This window comes from Rhinatrema bivittatum, chromosome 11 (genome assembly GCF_901001135.1).
Source record: "Rhinatrema bivittatum chromosome 11, aRhiBiv1.1, whole genome shotgun sequence".
Taxonomy (NCBI): Eukaryota; Metazoa; Chordata; class Amphibia; order Gymnophiona; family Rhinatrematidae; genus Rhinatrema; species Rhinatrema bivittatum.
This window is the reverse complement of record NC_042625.1, coordinates 35,520,672-35,534,276: the sequence shown is the minus strand read 5'-3', so window position 1 is coordinate 35,534,276 and position 13,605 is coordinate 35,520,672. Positions and strand designations below refer to the sequence as shown.

At 47.7% G+C, this 13,605-nt stretch overlaps 1 protein-coding gene across 3 annotated transcripts in view; it reads left to right on the top strand.

Moving 5' to 3' along the window:
• TCTN2 (tectonic family member 2) overlaps nt 1-13,605 on the top strand; it is a 56,594-nt gene that overhangs the window by 17,386 nt on the left and 25,603 nt on the right. For all 3 annotated transcript variants that reach the window (XM_029571289.1, XM_029571290.1, XM_029571288.1), the window contains exons 5-8: nt 4,477-4,577; nt 4,751-4,950; nt 6,394-6,529; nt 8,251-8,338. In XM_029571289.1, the coding sequence (XP_029427149.1) occupies nt 4,477-4,577; nt 4,751-4,950; nt 6,394-6,529; nt 8,251-8,338 (525 nt within the window). The remainder of the gene's footprint in view (nt 1-4,476; nt 4,578-4,750; nt 4,951-6,393; nt 6,530-8,250; nt 8,339-13,605) is intronic.

The window sequence follows — 13,605 nt, the reverse complement described above, 5'->3', positions numbered from 1 at the left end:
ATCTCAGCGGATTATCTCAGCAGAGAGAGCCTTGACCCGGGGGAATGGTCATCAGCCTTGACCCGGGGGAAGGTCATCAGCTTCCAGATGATGGTGAATCAATGGGGTCCCCCAGCCAAGGACCTCCTAGCAACTCGTCACAATGCCCAAGTCCCCAGATTCTTCAGCCGCAGACGAGAACCACAGTCTCAAGGAATAGGCGCTCTCCTCCAGCACTGGCCAGAGGAAGACCTCCTGTATGCCTTCCCACCCTGGCCGCTACTGGGCAGGGTCATTCACAAGATAGAGCACCACAGGGGACTAGTCCCTACTAGTTGCCCCAGATTGACCAAGAAGGCTTGGCGGGGAATCCCCTCCATCTACCGCCATACAATGACCTTCTTCAGCAGGGACTGATCTCCCACAAAGACTCGGCTCAATTCTCTCTTACGGTATGGCCCTTGAGTGGACTAACCTAAAGAAGCACGGCTACTCAAAAGCCGTGATTGACACCCTGCTCCGAGCATGCAAGTTCTCCACATCTCTGTCTTACATACAGATCTGGACAGTATTGAAGCCTGGTGTGAAGACCGCGCCCTCCTTTCGCGGACAGCCAAGATTCCCACGATCCTAGAATTCCTACAGGACGGCATGCAGAAGGGGTTGTCTCTCAACTCCCTCAAGGTTCAAGTCGCTGCACTGGCCTGTTTCAGGTCCGAAGCGGATGGCATCAGATTATCAACTCATCCTGATGTGTCTCGCCTCCTGAAAGGAGTTAAACAACTCCGGCCACCTCTAAAGTGGCCGGTGCCTCTATGGAACCTCAACCTAGTACTAGACATTCTAGCAGGGGAATCCTTCAGACCAACAAGCGGCCTGTCCCTTTGCCTCTTGACCTTTAAAGACTCATTCTTGATCGTTATATGCTCAGCTCAGTGCATCTCCGAACTTCAAGCATTATCCTGTCGAGAACAGTTCCTCAGGTTCACCCCAGGCACCATACAGCTGTGTACGGTACCATCCTTCCTTCCAAAAGTGGTTTCCCAGTTCCATATGAACCAGACCATATCCTTACCAACACCAGATGAACACAGAGATTCGGAAGATTCACGCCTCCTTCGCCACCTGAATGTTGGCAGAATCCTAGTCTGATACCTGCTATTAAATTCACTTAGAGAATAGCCACTGCCATTATCAATGGTAACATGGAATAGACTTAGTTTTGGGGTACTTTCCAGGTTCTTGTGGCCTGGATTGGCCACTGTTGGAAACAGGATGCTGGGCTTGATGGACCCTTGGTCTGACCCAGTATGGCATTTTCTTATGTTCTTATACCTCAAGAGATCGGAATCCTTGCGCAAAACTGATCACCTGTTCATTCTTCACAGCAGAAACAAGGGGAAGTGGCATCGCAGGCGACCATAGCCCGCTGGATCAAAGAAGTCATTAATGCTGCCTACATAGAGGCAGGAAAACCATTGCCTCTACGGGTCAAGGCGCATTCTACAAGGCCCCAGGCAATCTCCTGGGCTGAAACCAGGCTGCTTTCTGAAGTCTGTAGTAAGATACGAATAAGAAACACCAGCTATACCAGCACTGTTGAATTAATTGGGCTCAGTCTTTTATGGTTTGTCTGCTGTTTTTGTGATTTTGACTATTTGTTTTAATTTTATATTTTAATTGACCTATTTTACTGCTTTTAATAACTAACTTATTTCATACTTTTTAACAGTTAGTTATTACTATTTTATAAATGTATTGTATTTATTATATGTTTTAAACCCTGTAAACCGTTGTGAAGGCACATCTGATGTGACGGTATAGAAATACAATAAACTAAACTAAACTTTCACCAGCCGAGATCTGTCGGGTGGCGACATAGTCCTCCCTATACACCTTCTCCAGATTCTACCGCCTGGATGTCCAGGCCAGGGAGGCTACAGCCTTCGCAAGGGTAGCACTAAGTGGGCCATGGGCAGCCTCTCACCTGGTAGGGGAGTAGCTTTTGTTCATCCCATATGTCCTGAGTCCATCTGGCTACACACTAGGAAATGGAGAAATTACTTACCTGATAATTTTGTTTTCCTTAGTGTAGACAGATGGACTCAGCATCCCACCCACGGCTGCTCCAGAAATAGAGAATCTTGGATATCAATCTCGAGACTGTACGGGTAAGCCTCTGCCTACCTTTATGTTAAGACACCTGCAGTTACCTAGGTGTCAGCGTTTATTGTTTCAGTGCACCGGTGGTCTCCAGTGCCAAAACGTTTTTATATATATAATCAGTTGAACCTGTTCAAAGTTAATCAAGTATACTCAAGTGTAATCAAGTATCAAGCAATATATATCCACACTGGCTTTTCAAGGAGAATACTGAAGAGCTAAGCATGTAGGCTGACGTCAGCTTTGAAATCTGCTATCAGGAGAGCACAATACCCATTGGTCCTGAGTCTATCTGTCTACACTAAGGAAAATGAAATTATCAGGTAAGTAATTTCTCCAATGTGTAGGGATCACATGTTTGGGCCTCCCATTTGTCAGTCGCGATGGGCAGGGATGCTGTCCCTGGTAATGTTCAAGGGGGTGTGTATCATGAGACATTGGAGGATTCCGATGGGGAATTGGCTTTCTCACTTCTAGAAGAGGGAGAAATTGCATATGATTGAGAGCCAATTTGGACTCTGCTCAGAATTTTCTTTTTTTTCACAGAGATGTCTTGCTGATTTTGTTGGCTCAGACCCTGAACACACTCAAAGTGGCCCGAGTCTGTTGGCTTTTCTACAGAAAGGTTCTGGTCAAGGGACTGGCCTTTAACTCTTTGATTGTCCAGGTAGCGTCTCTGGGGTAAGGTGCAAGGGTATCCTCTGTCCGCACATCCGGATGTTCTATGGTTCCTTCAGGGAGCTAAGAACTTGTGTCCTCAGGTGTGGAACATTTGTCCATCTTGGAATCTGAATCTAGTTCTTAGAGGATTGTCTGAGGCTCTGTTTGAACCACTAAAGAGAGCTACAGTTAAAGACTTGACTCTTAAAGTGGTTTCCTTTGTTGCTATTTGTTCAGCCAGGTGTCTGATTTGGGGGTATCTTTATGCGTGGTGCCTTCTGCTTGAGATAGTCTCGGCGTTTCATCTTAGACATAGAGCTTCCAGCTTTTATGGATTTGGATTCCTCTGCACCTCATGTGGGGGAGCTTAGGGTCTTAGATTGGGGGCATACATTATTGAGGTATCTAAAGGTCACTTATGATTTCCATAGATCGCATCTCCTCTTTGTAGATCATATCATCTCTTTGTACTGTGGAGTGGTCCAGAGAAGGAAAATAAGTCGTCTAAGGCTTATGGTGGTGGTGGTTGAAGGAAGCAATCGAGTCGACTTACATTTCTAAAGGGTGCCCGCTGCCGGAGAGTTTAGGGGAGCACTTGACATGTTCTCAGGCGACTTCCTGCGCTGAGTCACATCAGGTGTCAGCATGAAATTTGCTGGGTGGCTACTGGGACGTCATTGCCCACTTTTGCTAGGCATTATCGCTTGGATGTCAGGGCTCCGGGTTCCGTGTTTAGAGAGAGTGTTCTACAAGCAGAACACTCCACACCCCACCCAAGTTAAGGGGAACTTAGGTACATCCCAGGAGTCTGGTGGACTGATCTGGGTATGTACAGGAAAAGGAAACTTGATTCTTACCTTATAATTTTCATTCCTGTAGTACCACAGATCAGTCCAGAGACCTGCCCATTTACTTAAGGGGGGGGGGGGGAGAGTCCACCGCTCGTACGTTGCTTTGTATATAGTTCGGTGTTGTTGGACGTTTTCAATGCTGATTGCTTATGTTAAATTTGGGAAACAAGTTTTCCGTTGTCTTTTTGGGCAACTTCACCTTCTTCCGGTTCGTTGGAGGGGAGCAAGTTTGCTTAAAAGCTTGCTTAGAAATGTATGGCTGTTGCTGTCATCTTGGCTTGGGTATAGATCAATACTGAGGAACTGCAGGTGGCACACTTGGTTATGTACAGTGTCAGTGAAACTTTCTTTGTCTCCATCTGCTGGTAGGGAGGCAAAACCCAGGAGTTTGGACTCATCTTTGGTACTACAGGAATGAAAATTAGCAGGTAAGACCCAATTTTCCTTGATTGTGTAGTGCTTTCCCATCGATCATGAAGAACAGTGCAAGATCACTTTATTATCAGATGACTTGCGTGTTAGCGTAGTCCTGTTTGTTCAGAAGGGCATATGCTGACTATTACTTATTACATCATGAATGTTACTGATCAACAGTATTTTCCTCCCTCCCCTACTGTCACAGTGACTTGCTTCTCCTGCCTCCAGGGTAGGCCATATTATAGCGCATGCATGTTTTCATCATTGTTACAAGTGGATGTAAATAACTCATTTCCTGCAGTTTCTTTTAATGTCAGCACATTTAGAATAATGTTGGTGCAAATAGTATTGTTAATTTTCCATTGTTTTTTTTTTAATTTTAACTTTTTTTTTTTTTTTTTTATAGAAAATGCAATTCTGATTCCTAATCAGGTGTATCAACCCCTTGGCCCATGCCCTTGTAACTTGACTGCAGGGGCCTGTGATATTCGTTGTTGTTGTGATCAGGTACCAATTCCCTGCTTACATGTAAAATTACTTCATAATGCTGTCATTTATCTAATGTCGTAATAACAGACACAGTGTTGTTGGTATGTTATGACATTATTAACCCAGAGCAAGTTTAAAATAAGTGTACACTTAACATCTAATTTGCTAGATAAAATATTGTCTTTTGCTAGGAATGTACATCGGAGGAGAAGCAGCTGTTCAGTGGACTTTGTTATACTGGAGTGTTTGGTGGCAATGTGACGCCGCCATTTGACCAGCTCTGCTCTGTTCAGGCAATGAATAATGCTCCCGACTGGTTCCCTTTCTTGTGTGTGCAGTCCCCCCTCAACAACACACCATTTCTGGGGCTTTTCTATCAAGGGGCTACTGTGTAAGTACCAGGAGTTTGTTGCCTACACTGGCTTTCCAAGGAAAATAAAAAACAGAAGTTATGCAATGGTTCAGGTAAAATATCCCTGGTTCCCAATATTTGTATTACTGGGTCTGACAATTAGTTGGATCAATATAGGTAAGTAATGAGAACAACGTTATTTGGCATGAACTTTGTCAAAAAGTTGAGTTTTAGGGATGTGCATTTGTTTTAAATCAGGGACCCGACACAGAGACCCAACCTGAAGGCTGGGGCCTAGGCCTGATGCTAAGACCCGACCCGGAGGCCTAGGCCTGGACCCAGGCCCGATGCAGGAGCCTCATCCAGGAGACAGGGTCAGGTCCAGGCCCTAGAGCCTCTTCCTCACCCTCTTCGTTCTTCAGCATTTGCAAGCCAAATGACACCCCATTGGGATCTGGCCTCCGGGTCAGGCCGAAGCGTCGGCCTTGATTAGGCCGATGTCGCTGCAACCTACTGCACTCTCGGTCTACGCAAGCCCGAGGCTTTGTCCTGGGCCTAACCAGCAGATCCCCCCTTTTTTTTTTTTTTTTTTTTAATTATTTGATTTTTTTTTTTCTCACAAACAAAAACGAATCAAACAATCCACGAACCAAAATTTGTGGAAACAAAACCTCTTGAAAACAAAACGAAAACACATTTTTTTCTCCTGTACATCCCTATTGAGTCTCTCTCTAAAAGTGAACCTCACATAAATTTGTGCACTAGGACTTATATTTATAGTATATCTTGTCCCATAAAATAATTTGACTGGTATCTTCCATTCAGGCAGGATCACAGTATGATTTATAATTTAATACTTTAAACCACTGACCATGTCTAGAATGGATGTCTGGGAGAGTGGCTGGGTAAATGAAGGCAAGTGGTTTTTATTTGCACACTGATATTTTTTTTTTTCTTGAAGAACCTGTTTTTTTTTTCCATTCCAGAAGTTTCAGGAAATTTTAAAGCAGTGGGGAAAAAGATGCATGTGTTAAAAACTGTGCAATTGAACTGACTTGCCGGTGTTTCATACTTCATTGGTCTTAATTTACCTGAAACGTACCATAAATCTGGTCCACCCTGAGATAAAATGATTAGCCCTGAGGTCCAGGATAATTTGATTTGCATCCAACCCCCCTCAGCGCTCCACACAGTTTGTTTTTTGGCCATATGTAGACAAGTGAAAGAGCTCAGAGAACAGAAATTCTGTAGCTTCTTGTTAAGGGTTCCGCTTCCTTTGCAGAAGAGAAACCATTTCAGCCGAAACAAATGTTTCAGCATTTTGCCCAAGTTTAGCTTTGGTTTGTAATTTTGCTCACATTTTAGCATCTGTGTTTCTCCCCTTATTTTTATTTTTTTTTTTATTATTTATTCTGGTTTATAATAGTCACATGTGCATTTAAATAGCATTACTAATTAGTCCTTGCTTTCATTTATTCACAGTTCTGTATCACAAGCACCTTCTTTTAAGGTGCCTATGCAAGATGATTTACAGCCACCTACTGGTCATTATAGGCAAGGAGATCCAATCATTTTTACAGATCAGAATGACTACAATCAGTATTTCACAATTCCTCAGGTAATGGCCTTATGTTAATTTCAATAATTGGCCTTGCCCTAGTGTGTTGTACTAATGTATGGTTTATAGAGATGCAACCTAAGTTAGAGATTTCTAGCTGAAGACTTTATTTATTTTCAATAAATACAATGTGTGTTTAACAATACTTGTCCAAAAAAATGTCTATTTTGTCTCCTGGCTATCCTAATCGTAGCCTTGTTGACTTTAATCATGTTTTCTCTAATAAATAAGAGGGCCATATTCAAAGCAGCTTGTCTGGCTAAGTTCAGACTTAGCTTGACAATCCATGGGATTTGAATTTCCTACTGCTCCAACCACTGCTGATTTTTATCCAGGTAATTTTTTTTTTTTTTTGTCAGATAAATTGGAGGTGTTCTAGGGCAATTCTGGGTTGGGTTCTAATCAGAAAACACTGAATATCCACTTAATCCGGATAAGTTATCTGGGCAGGTCAGGTCGTGCTAGAGAACACTCCTAAAGTAATCGGAATAACTTGGTGGTTATATTCAGCACATTCCACCGAATATCTAATTAAAGTTATCTAGGCTGATGAATATGGACCTCTAAACTTCCTGAAGCCTCTTATTTGTCATGTCTTAACTAATCGTAAGCTCCATCAGAAGGGTCTTTCTCTTTTGTGTCTCTCTACAGCGCTGTGTACATCCAACAGCACTATAGAAATGCTAAGTGATTGTAGTAATATTGTCTCAGCCCTGTTTTATTTATCCTCTGTTCTTTTTTTTTTTCCCAATGTTTTGTAGGCTGTCTTCTCCAGCTAGGAGGACAAGGGACTTGAACCCATATAGGACTTTTGATTCATCTGGGAGCAGGAAGTGCTCCTGGACAAGGTGTCCTTGTTCTCCTCGGCTCCTATAGCCTAGACCGCTAGACCGGTAACTGTGACGAGGCTATTTTCCAAGTCACGTTATGGCCTTTTTAAGGCCGGAAAAACTACTGTTCTGTTTGTACATCTCACTCTGAATGTCAGAGTGGCCCCTAACCCCTACACTACTACCTAAACCTCACCTCGAGTTACTAGGGGTATAAATACCTAACTACTAGAAGGGCCTTATAGCTAGTCTCTCTCTCTCTTCTCCCCCCCCCCCCCCCCCCCAAGTGATTGTAGGTAGGAATTGCAACAATTGTGGTTTTACTGCAAAGTGCAAAAAAGTTATCGCACTCTGCAGTAATACCTATGCGAAGTGTGCATGTGATAATTTGATGAATCTAGCCCTTAGTTTGCATATTTATTTTGTCCTGGCAGTTTCCTCCTGTTGCTTTGTACTCAGTTGGAATCAAGGTTGCAGTCTGACATCAAGAACTTTTATTCACGATAATCTTGTCATTGCTGTGATGGTCCTGGACCAGGAGCTGTGTACCATAGGCTCTGAATCTGTGACCATAGGCTCTGAATCTGTGTCTTCCCCCCCCCCCCCCCCCCCCCCCCCCCTTTAACTAATGACTACAACTGAGGGTTGTTAACACTTTCCCAGCCAACCCAGGGATTGGAGACCCAACTTAGAGATTGAACAGGGGCTTTCTGCATGGCAATGCAGAGCACTGCTAGTAAGCCACTGAGCTGGCCTTTAGTTTGCATATTTGTCTATATTTTGGCATGAAAATAAGTGGAAGCATATGTAATTAATGAACTGTTTGTGTTGCACATATAGCAGTAGTTAGTGTATTTATTATTATAATATGTTCTGCTGATTTTTCTTTAGCAATCCATGAATGGACAGTGTGTAAGAAATTCCCCAGTGGCATTCCTTCAGAATTTCGTCACTACATGCATTTTTACAGCCGGTTCAGGTAACCATGCCTTAACTTGTTAGAATCAGCAATTGCTTTGTGTACCATTTCTGTAAAAGACAGGCCAGTACGCTGTACCTTTACTCAAAAAAAAAGGACTTTTCTCCATATTTCTTTTTCCCTGTACGTACCCGGATCAGTCCAGACCCCGTGGGTTGAGCCTCCTGTCCAGCAGATGGAGACAGATTAAAACTGAAAAGGGTATCCTATATCAGGACAGAGCCTACCCTGTAGCCCTTCAGTATTTGTCTGTCTCCAGCAGATGGATCAGCTCACTCTGTGGTTCCCTGATCTTGGCTAGTTAGCCTGTTTTCTCCCCGTTTTAGGTAGTTTCTTTCAAAGGATCAAGCAAGTACTGCTCTTTTGTTCAGTTTTAATAGAAAAAAAAATACTAAGAGGCAATTGACTCTGTGTTCTTTTCGGGAGACAGTATTGTCTCCCCGCTCTTACGGGGGCTTCGCCCCTTGTGTGGACATAGCCTAAGCCCCTGTTCCTGGTGATCCCAGTAGGGGTGATACTGTTGGTCCAGTCCCTCACACCCCCCCCCCCCCACACCCCCCCGGCTGCCTTTAGAGGGAGGGTCCTGGGGCCCCCCTCTAGTGCAGTTCCCTCAGGGACTCTGCATTCTTCAGCTACCACTTTTATGATGTAAAAAAAAAAAAAGTAGAAAGTACTCCTCAGCTCACAAGCCTGTTTGGGGCCGGCAGCCAGGGTGGTAGTGGAAGAGGAGCGTGCAAGGTTCAGTCTTCTGCCTCCGCTCCTCTTGGCAGCTGATTTTTTTTTACTGCAGCTTGCGGCTCTCGTCGATTATGCTGTGCTCCCACTGCTGCCTGGCTTGTGGCGAGCCCTCGAGGCTTTGTTCAGCATGTCTGCCGGGGGGTGAAGGGCCCTCTCCAGCAGCGCAATCGCTGTCAGTCCGGGGGCGCTCTTCTCAGCGCGTGACCAGGCCGTTCCTGGATCGGCAAACCGTGGGAACGGCAGACATTTTGGGGGTTTCAGCAGCTCCCGATTCGGAGGAGCCGAATTTTTTAGGGTCTCCCCCCCCCACCTCCTCTGGCAAGTCTAGGCCACGTTTTTCTTCGGAATTTCTGCTTCTCATGCACAAATCCTATCTGGCCAGCTTGCAGGAGGAGGAGGAGGATTCTTTCTCTGGTCCCCCGCCAGCCAAACTTCTGAGGATCCCCCCCTCACTCGCTCCTGCGCCTCCAGAGGCGCAGGGGCTGTCCAGATGCGGGTGGTCCTGGGGCCCCCCCTCTCCCAGACCCCCCAGATCCCGATCAGAGCTTGGACTTAGAAGAGGTGCTCCCTCCTCTAGACGGGGATGATCCGAGGGTTCTCTGTCTTTTTCAGAAGGAGGAGTTGGAGCCCCTCATTCCTTTTGTCCTTCAGGAATTAGGGATCGAGGGGACCCCAGCATTCCCTTATGGCCGCGTTGCCTAAGCATATGGACCCGGTCCTGGCAGGGCTCCGGCTTGTGCTTTTCCTTTTCATCCTATGCACAAGTTGTTACTTCTCCGGGAATGGGAAGCTCCCGAGGTGGGGCTCCGCGTCAGGAGAGCCATGGACAAGCTTTATCCGCTCCCGGAGGACTGCTTGGAAATGCTGAAAACTCCCACCGTAGATTCTTCAGTCTTCGCTGTGACCAAGCACACCACTATTCCAGTGGTGGGTGCTTCAGCCTTGAAGGACGTGCAGGATCGCAAGCTCGAATTCCACCTTAAGCGTATCTTCGAGGTGCTTGCCTTGGGAGTCAGGGCTACTATCTGCAGCAGTCTCATGCAGCGGGCAGGCCTTAGGTGGGTTCAGCAATTACTCGGCACCCAGGACCTTCCCGAGGCGGAGCAGGCTGAAAGATTGGAAGGTGTTATTGCATATGGGGTGGACGCCCTGTACAATCTTCTCCGCGTCCAGGGGAAAGCGATGGCCTCGGCGGTCTCCACCAGACGGCTCCTCTGATTATACAATTGGTCAGTGGATCTGTCATCAAAGACACGGCTGGGCACTCTGCCTTTCAAAGGTAAGTTGCTTTTTGGCGAGGACCTTGAGTAGCTTATTCATTCCTTTGGTGAGAACAAGGTTTATAAGCTGCCTGAGGACCACCCGAAACAATTCCGAGCGTTTGTACCTGGCCGGTCTCGATTTCGGGGCCAATGTAGATATGCGACTCGAGGGCAGGGTGTTTCTGCTAGGGGTTATTCTTCCAGGTCTCAATCTTGGTCTCAGCCCTTTCGAGGTCGCCGGCCCTTCCGCGAGGGGGCCTCTCAGCGTCCCACCCCGAAGCCCACTCCCCAATGAGATTGTTGACCCATTCCTCTGTCCCCAATCTAGGGGGTCGTCTCTCCTTATTTTTCGAGGAATGGGTAAAGATCACGTCGGACTAGTGGGTTCTCGAGATCATCCGAGACGGTTACGCTTTAGAATTTTCTCCAGATCTGCCGGACCTCTATGTAGTCTCTCCTTGCGGACGTCTGAAGCAGGATGCAGTGTCCCAAACCCTTACCAGGCTCCGGCAACTGGGCGCCATTGTTCCAGTTCCTGCAGACGAGATTGGCGCCGGCCAGTATTCCATCTACTTCGTAGTACCAAAGAAGGAGGATTCCTTCCGCCCAATCTTGGACCTCAAAAGGGTCAACCAGGCTCTCAGGGTGCCCCATTTTCGTATGGAGACCCTGAGGGCGGTCATTGCAGCTGTTCATCCCGGCGAATAGCTGGCCTTTCTCGACCTAACAGAGGCATACTTACACATCCCGATTCGCCCCGAACACCAGAAGTACCTTCGCTTCCACGTTCTGGGCCAGCATTTTCAGTTCCGAGCGCTCCCCTTCGGTCTCGCCACTGCGCCACGCACCTTTACCAAGGTCATGGTGGTGGTGGCCGTTGCTCTTCACCGGGAAGGAATCTTGGTTCATCCTTATCTGGACGACTGGCTCGTGAGGGCCAAGTTGGAGATTCTCTGCCGGCAGGCAGTCGACCAGGTTCTTGCTCTTCTACCCTCTCTAGGGTGGATAGTCAACTTCTCAAAAAGTCATCTACAGCCTTCCCAGGAGTTGGAGTTTCTGGGGGCGCGCTTCGATACTCAGGTCGGCAAGGTGTTCCTGTCCCATGCTCGGGCATTCAAGCTTCTCGACCAGGTATGCAACCTTATATCGCTCCCGACGGCGTGGGACTATCTCCAGGTCCTGGGGACTATGGCCTCCACCATTGACCTCGTCCCCTGGGCTTTTGCGCATATGCGACCGTTACAGAGAGCTTTGCTATCCTGCTGGCAGCTGGTGTCGGAACAGTTTCAAATGGTGCTTCCTCTGTCGGCTTCTACCATCGCCGACGTACAGTGGTGGCTCTCGCTTCCCCATCTTCTGAGGGGAATGCCTCTTCGGACTCCACAATGGATCATCGTTACTACAGATGCCAGTCTCTCCGGTTGGGGTGCAGTCTGCCAGTCCCTGACCACACAGGGATATTGGTCCCCGGTCCAATCCCGCTGGCACATCAATCGTCTGGAAGCCTGGACGGTTCGGCTGGCCTTACAGGAGTTTCTACCTCTGCTCCAAGGCAAGGTGGTGAGGGTCCTCTCCGACAACTCCACTATGGTAGCTTATATCAACTGACAGGGGGGGGGGGGCACGTGGAGTCGCTTAGCAGCTTGGAAGCCAGTCGGCTTCTCGTCTGGGCGGAGCGTCACCTGGATTGCCTGGTGGCCTCCCACATAGCAGGCAAGGAGAATGTGCAAGCCAATTTCCTCAGTTGCCAGTGTCTTGATCTGGGAGAGTGGGAACTCTCAGACGAGGCCATGGAATTGATCATCAGCAGGTGGGGTCCCCCGCACCTGGACCTCATGGCGACTCTGAGCAACTCCAAAGCCAACAGGTTCTTCAGCCATTTGAGGGAGCACTGTTCGGAGGGAGTGGATGCCCTCGCTCTTCCTTGGCCCTCAGATGTTCTCCTATACTTGTTTCCTCTGTGGCCTCTCGTAGGGAAGGTTCTACAGAGAATAGAACTTCACGAGGGGCCGGTCATCCTGGTAGCACTCGAATGGCCCCGCAGACTGTGGTTTGCGGATCTCGTCAACCTGGCGTCGGATGGGCCTCTTCGTCTCGGCCATCTCCCTCGGCTGCTTCGGCAGGGTCCCATATTTTTCGACCAGGCGGATCGCTTCTGTCTAGCGGCCTGGCTTTTGAACGGAGACAGCTGAGGTGTAAGGGCTATAGGGGGGAGGTGATTTCTGTTCTTCTCCGTGCACGGAAGCCATCTACTTCTTTGGCTTATGTTCGCGTTTGGAAAGTTTTTGAGAATGTCTGTTTGGAATCGGGTGTCTCGGTGCGCTCGGCACCGGTCTCCGTGGTTCTTTCTTTTCTTCAGAACGGCCTATCTAAGGGGCTGTCCTTCAGTTCTTTGCGAGTCCAAGTGTCCGCTTTCGGTTCTCTTCTTGGTAGAGTGGAAGGACACTCTTTGGCGTCTCATCCGGACGTGGTTCGCTTCCTGAAAGGTGCCAAACATTTGCCACCGCCCGGCCGTCCCACCTGTCCATCCTGGAATCTCAATCTAGTCCTCCGGGCTCTCTGTGTGGCTCCATTCGAACTTCTCCGACGGGCTACTCTAAAGGATCTTATGCTGAAAGCGGTTTTCTTGGTGTCTATTTGTTCCGCTAGATGGATTTCGGAGATCCAAGCGTTGTCCTGTCAGGAGCCCTTTCTGCAGTTTTCGGATGCGGGAGTTTCTCTCAAGACCGTCCCTTCCTTTTTACCGAAGGTCGTTTCCTCCTTCCATGTTAATCAGTCAGTAGAGCTTTCTGCATTCTCCCTGGCGGACGTCGCAGGTCCCTCCGGGAGCGATCTGCACCAGCTTGACATGAAACGCGTGTTAATTCGCTACCTTCAGGTCACCAATGAGTTTCGACTTTCTGATCATTTTTTTGTCCTCTGGAGTGGTCCAAATAGGGGCAAACAGGTTTCCACTACTACTATTGCGCAGTGGTTGAAGGAAGCCATTTCCTCGGCATACCTTTGCCAGGGCCGGATAGTTCCTGAGGGCTTGAAGGCTCACTCTTTGCGTTCTCAGGCTACTTTGTGGGTGGAGAGCCTTTCGGTCTCTCCGCAAGAAATCTGCAGGGCCACTACATGGTCTTCCTGCATACCTTTGTTCGGCATTACCGCCTAGATGTGCATGCCCCAGTTTTTGGTTCTTTTGGGCGGCAGATGCTTCAAGCGGGACTATCTCGGTCCCACCCGGTTTAGGGAAGCTTGGGTACATCCCACGGTCTGGACTGA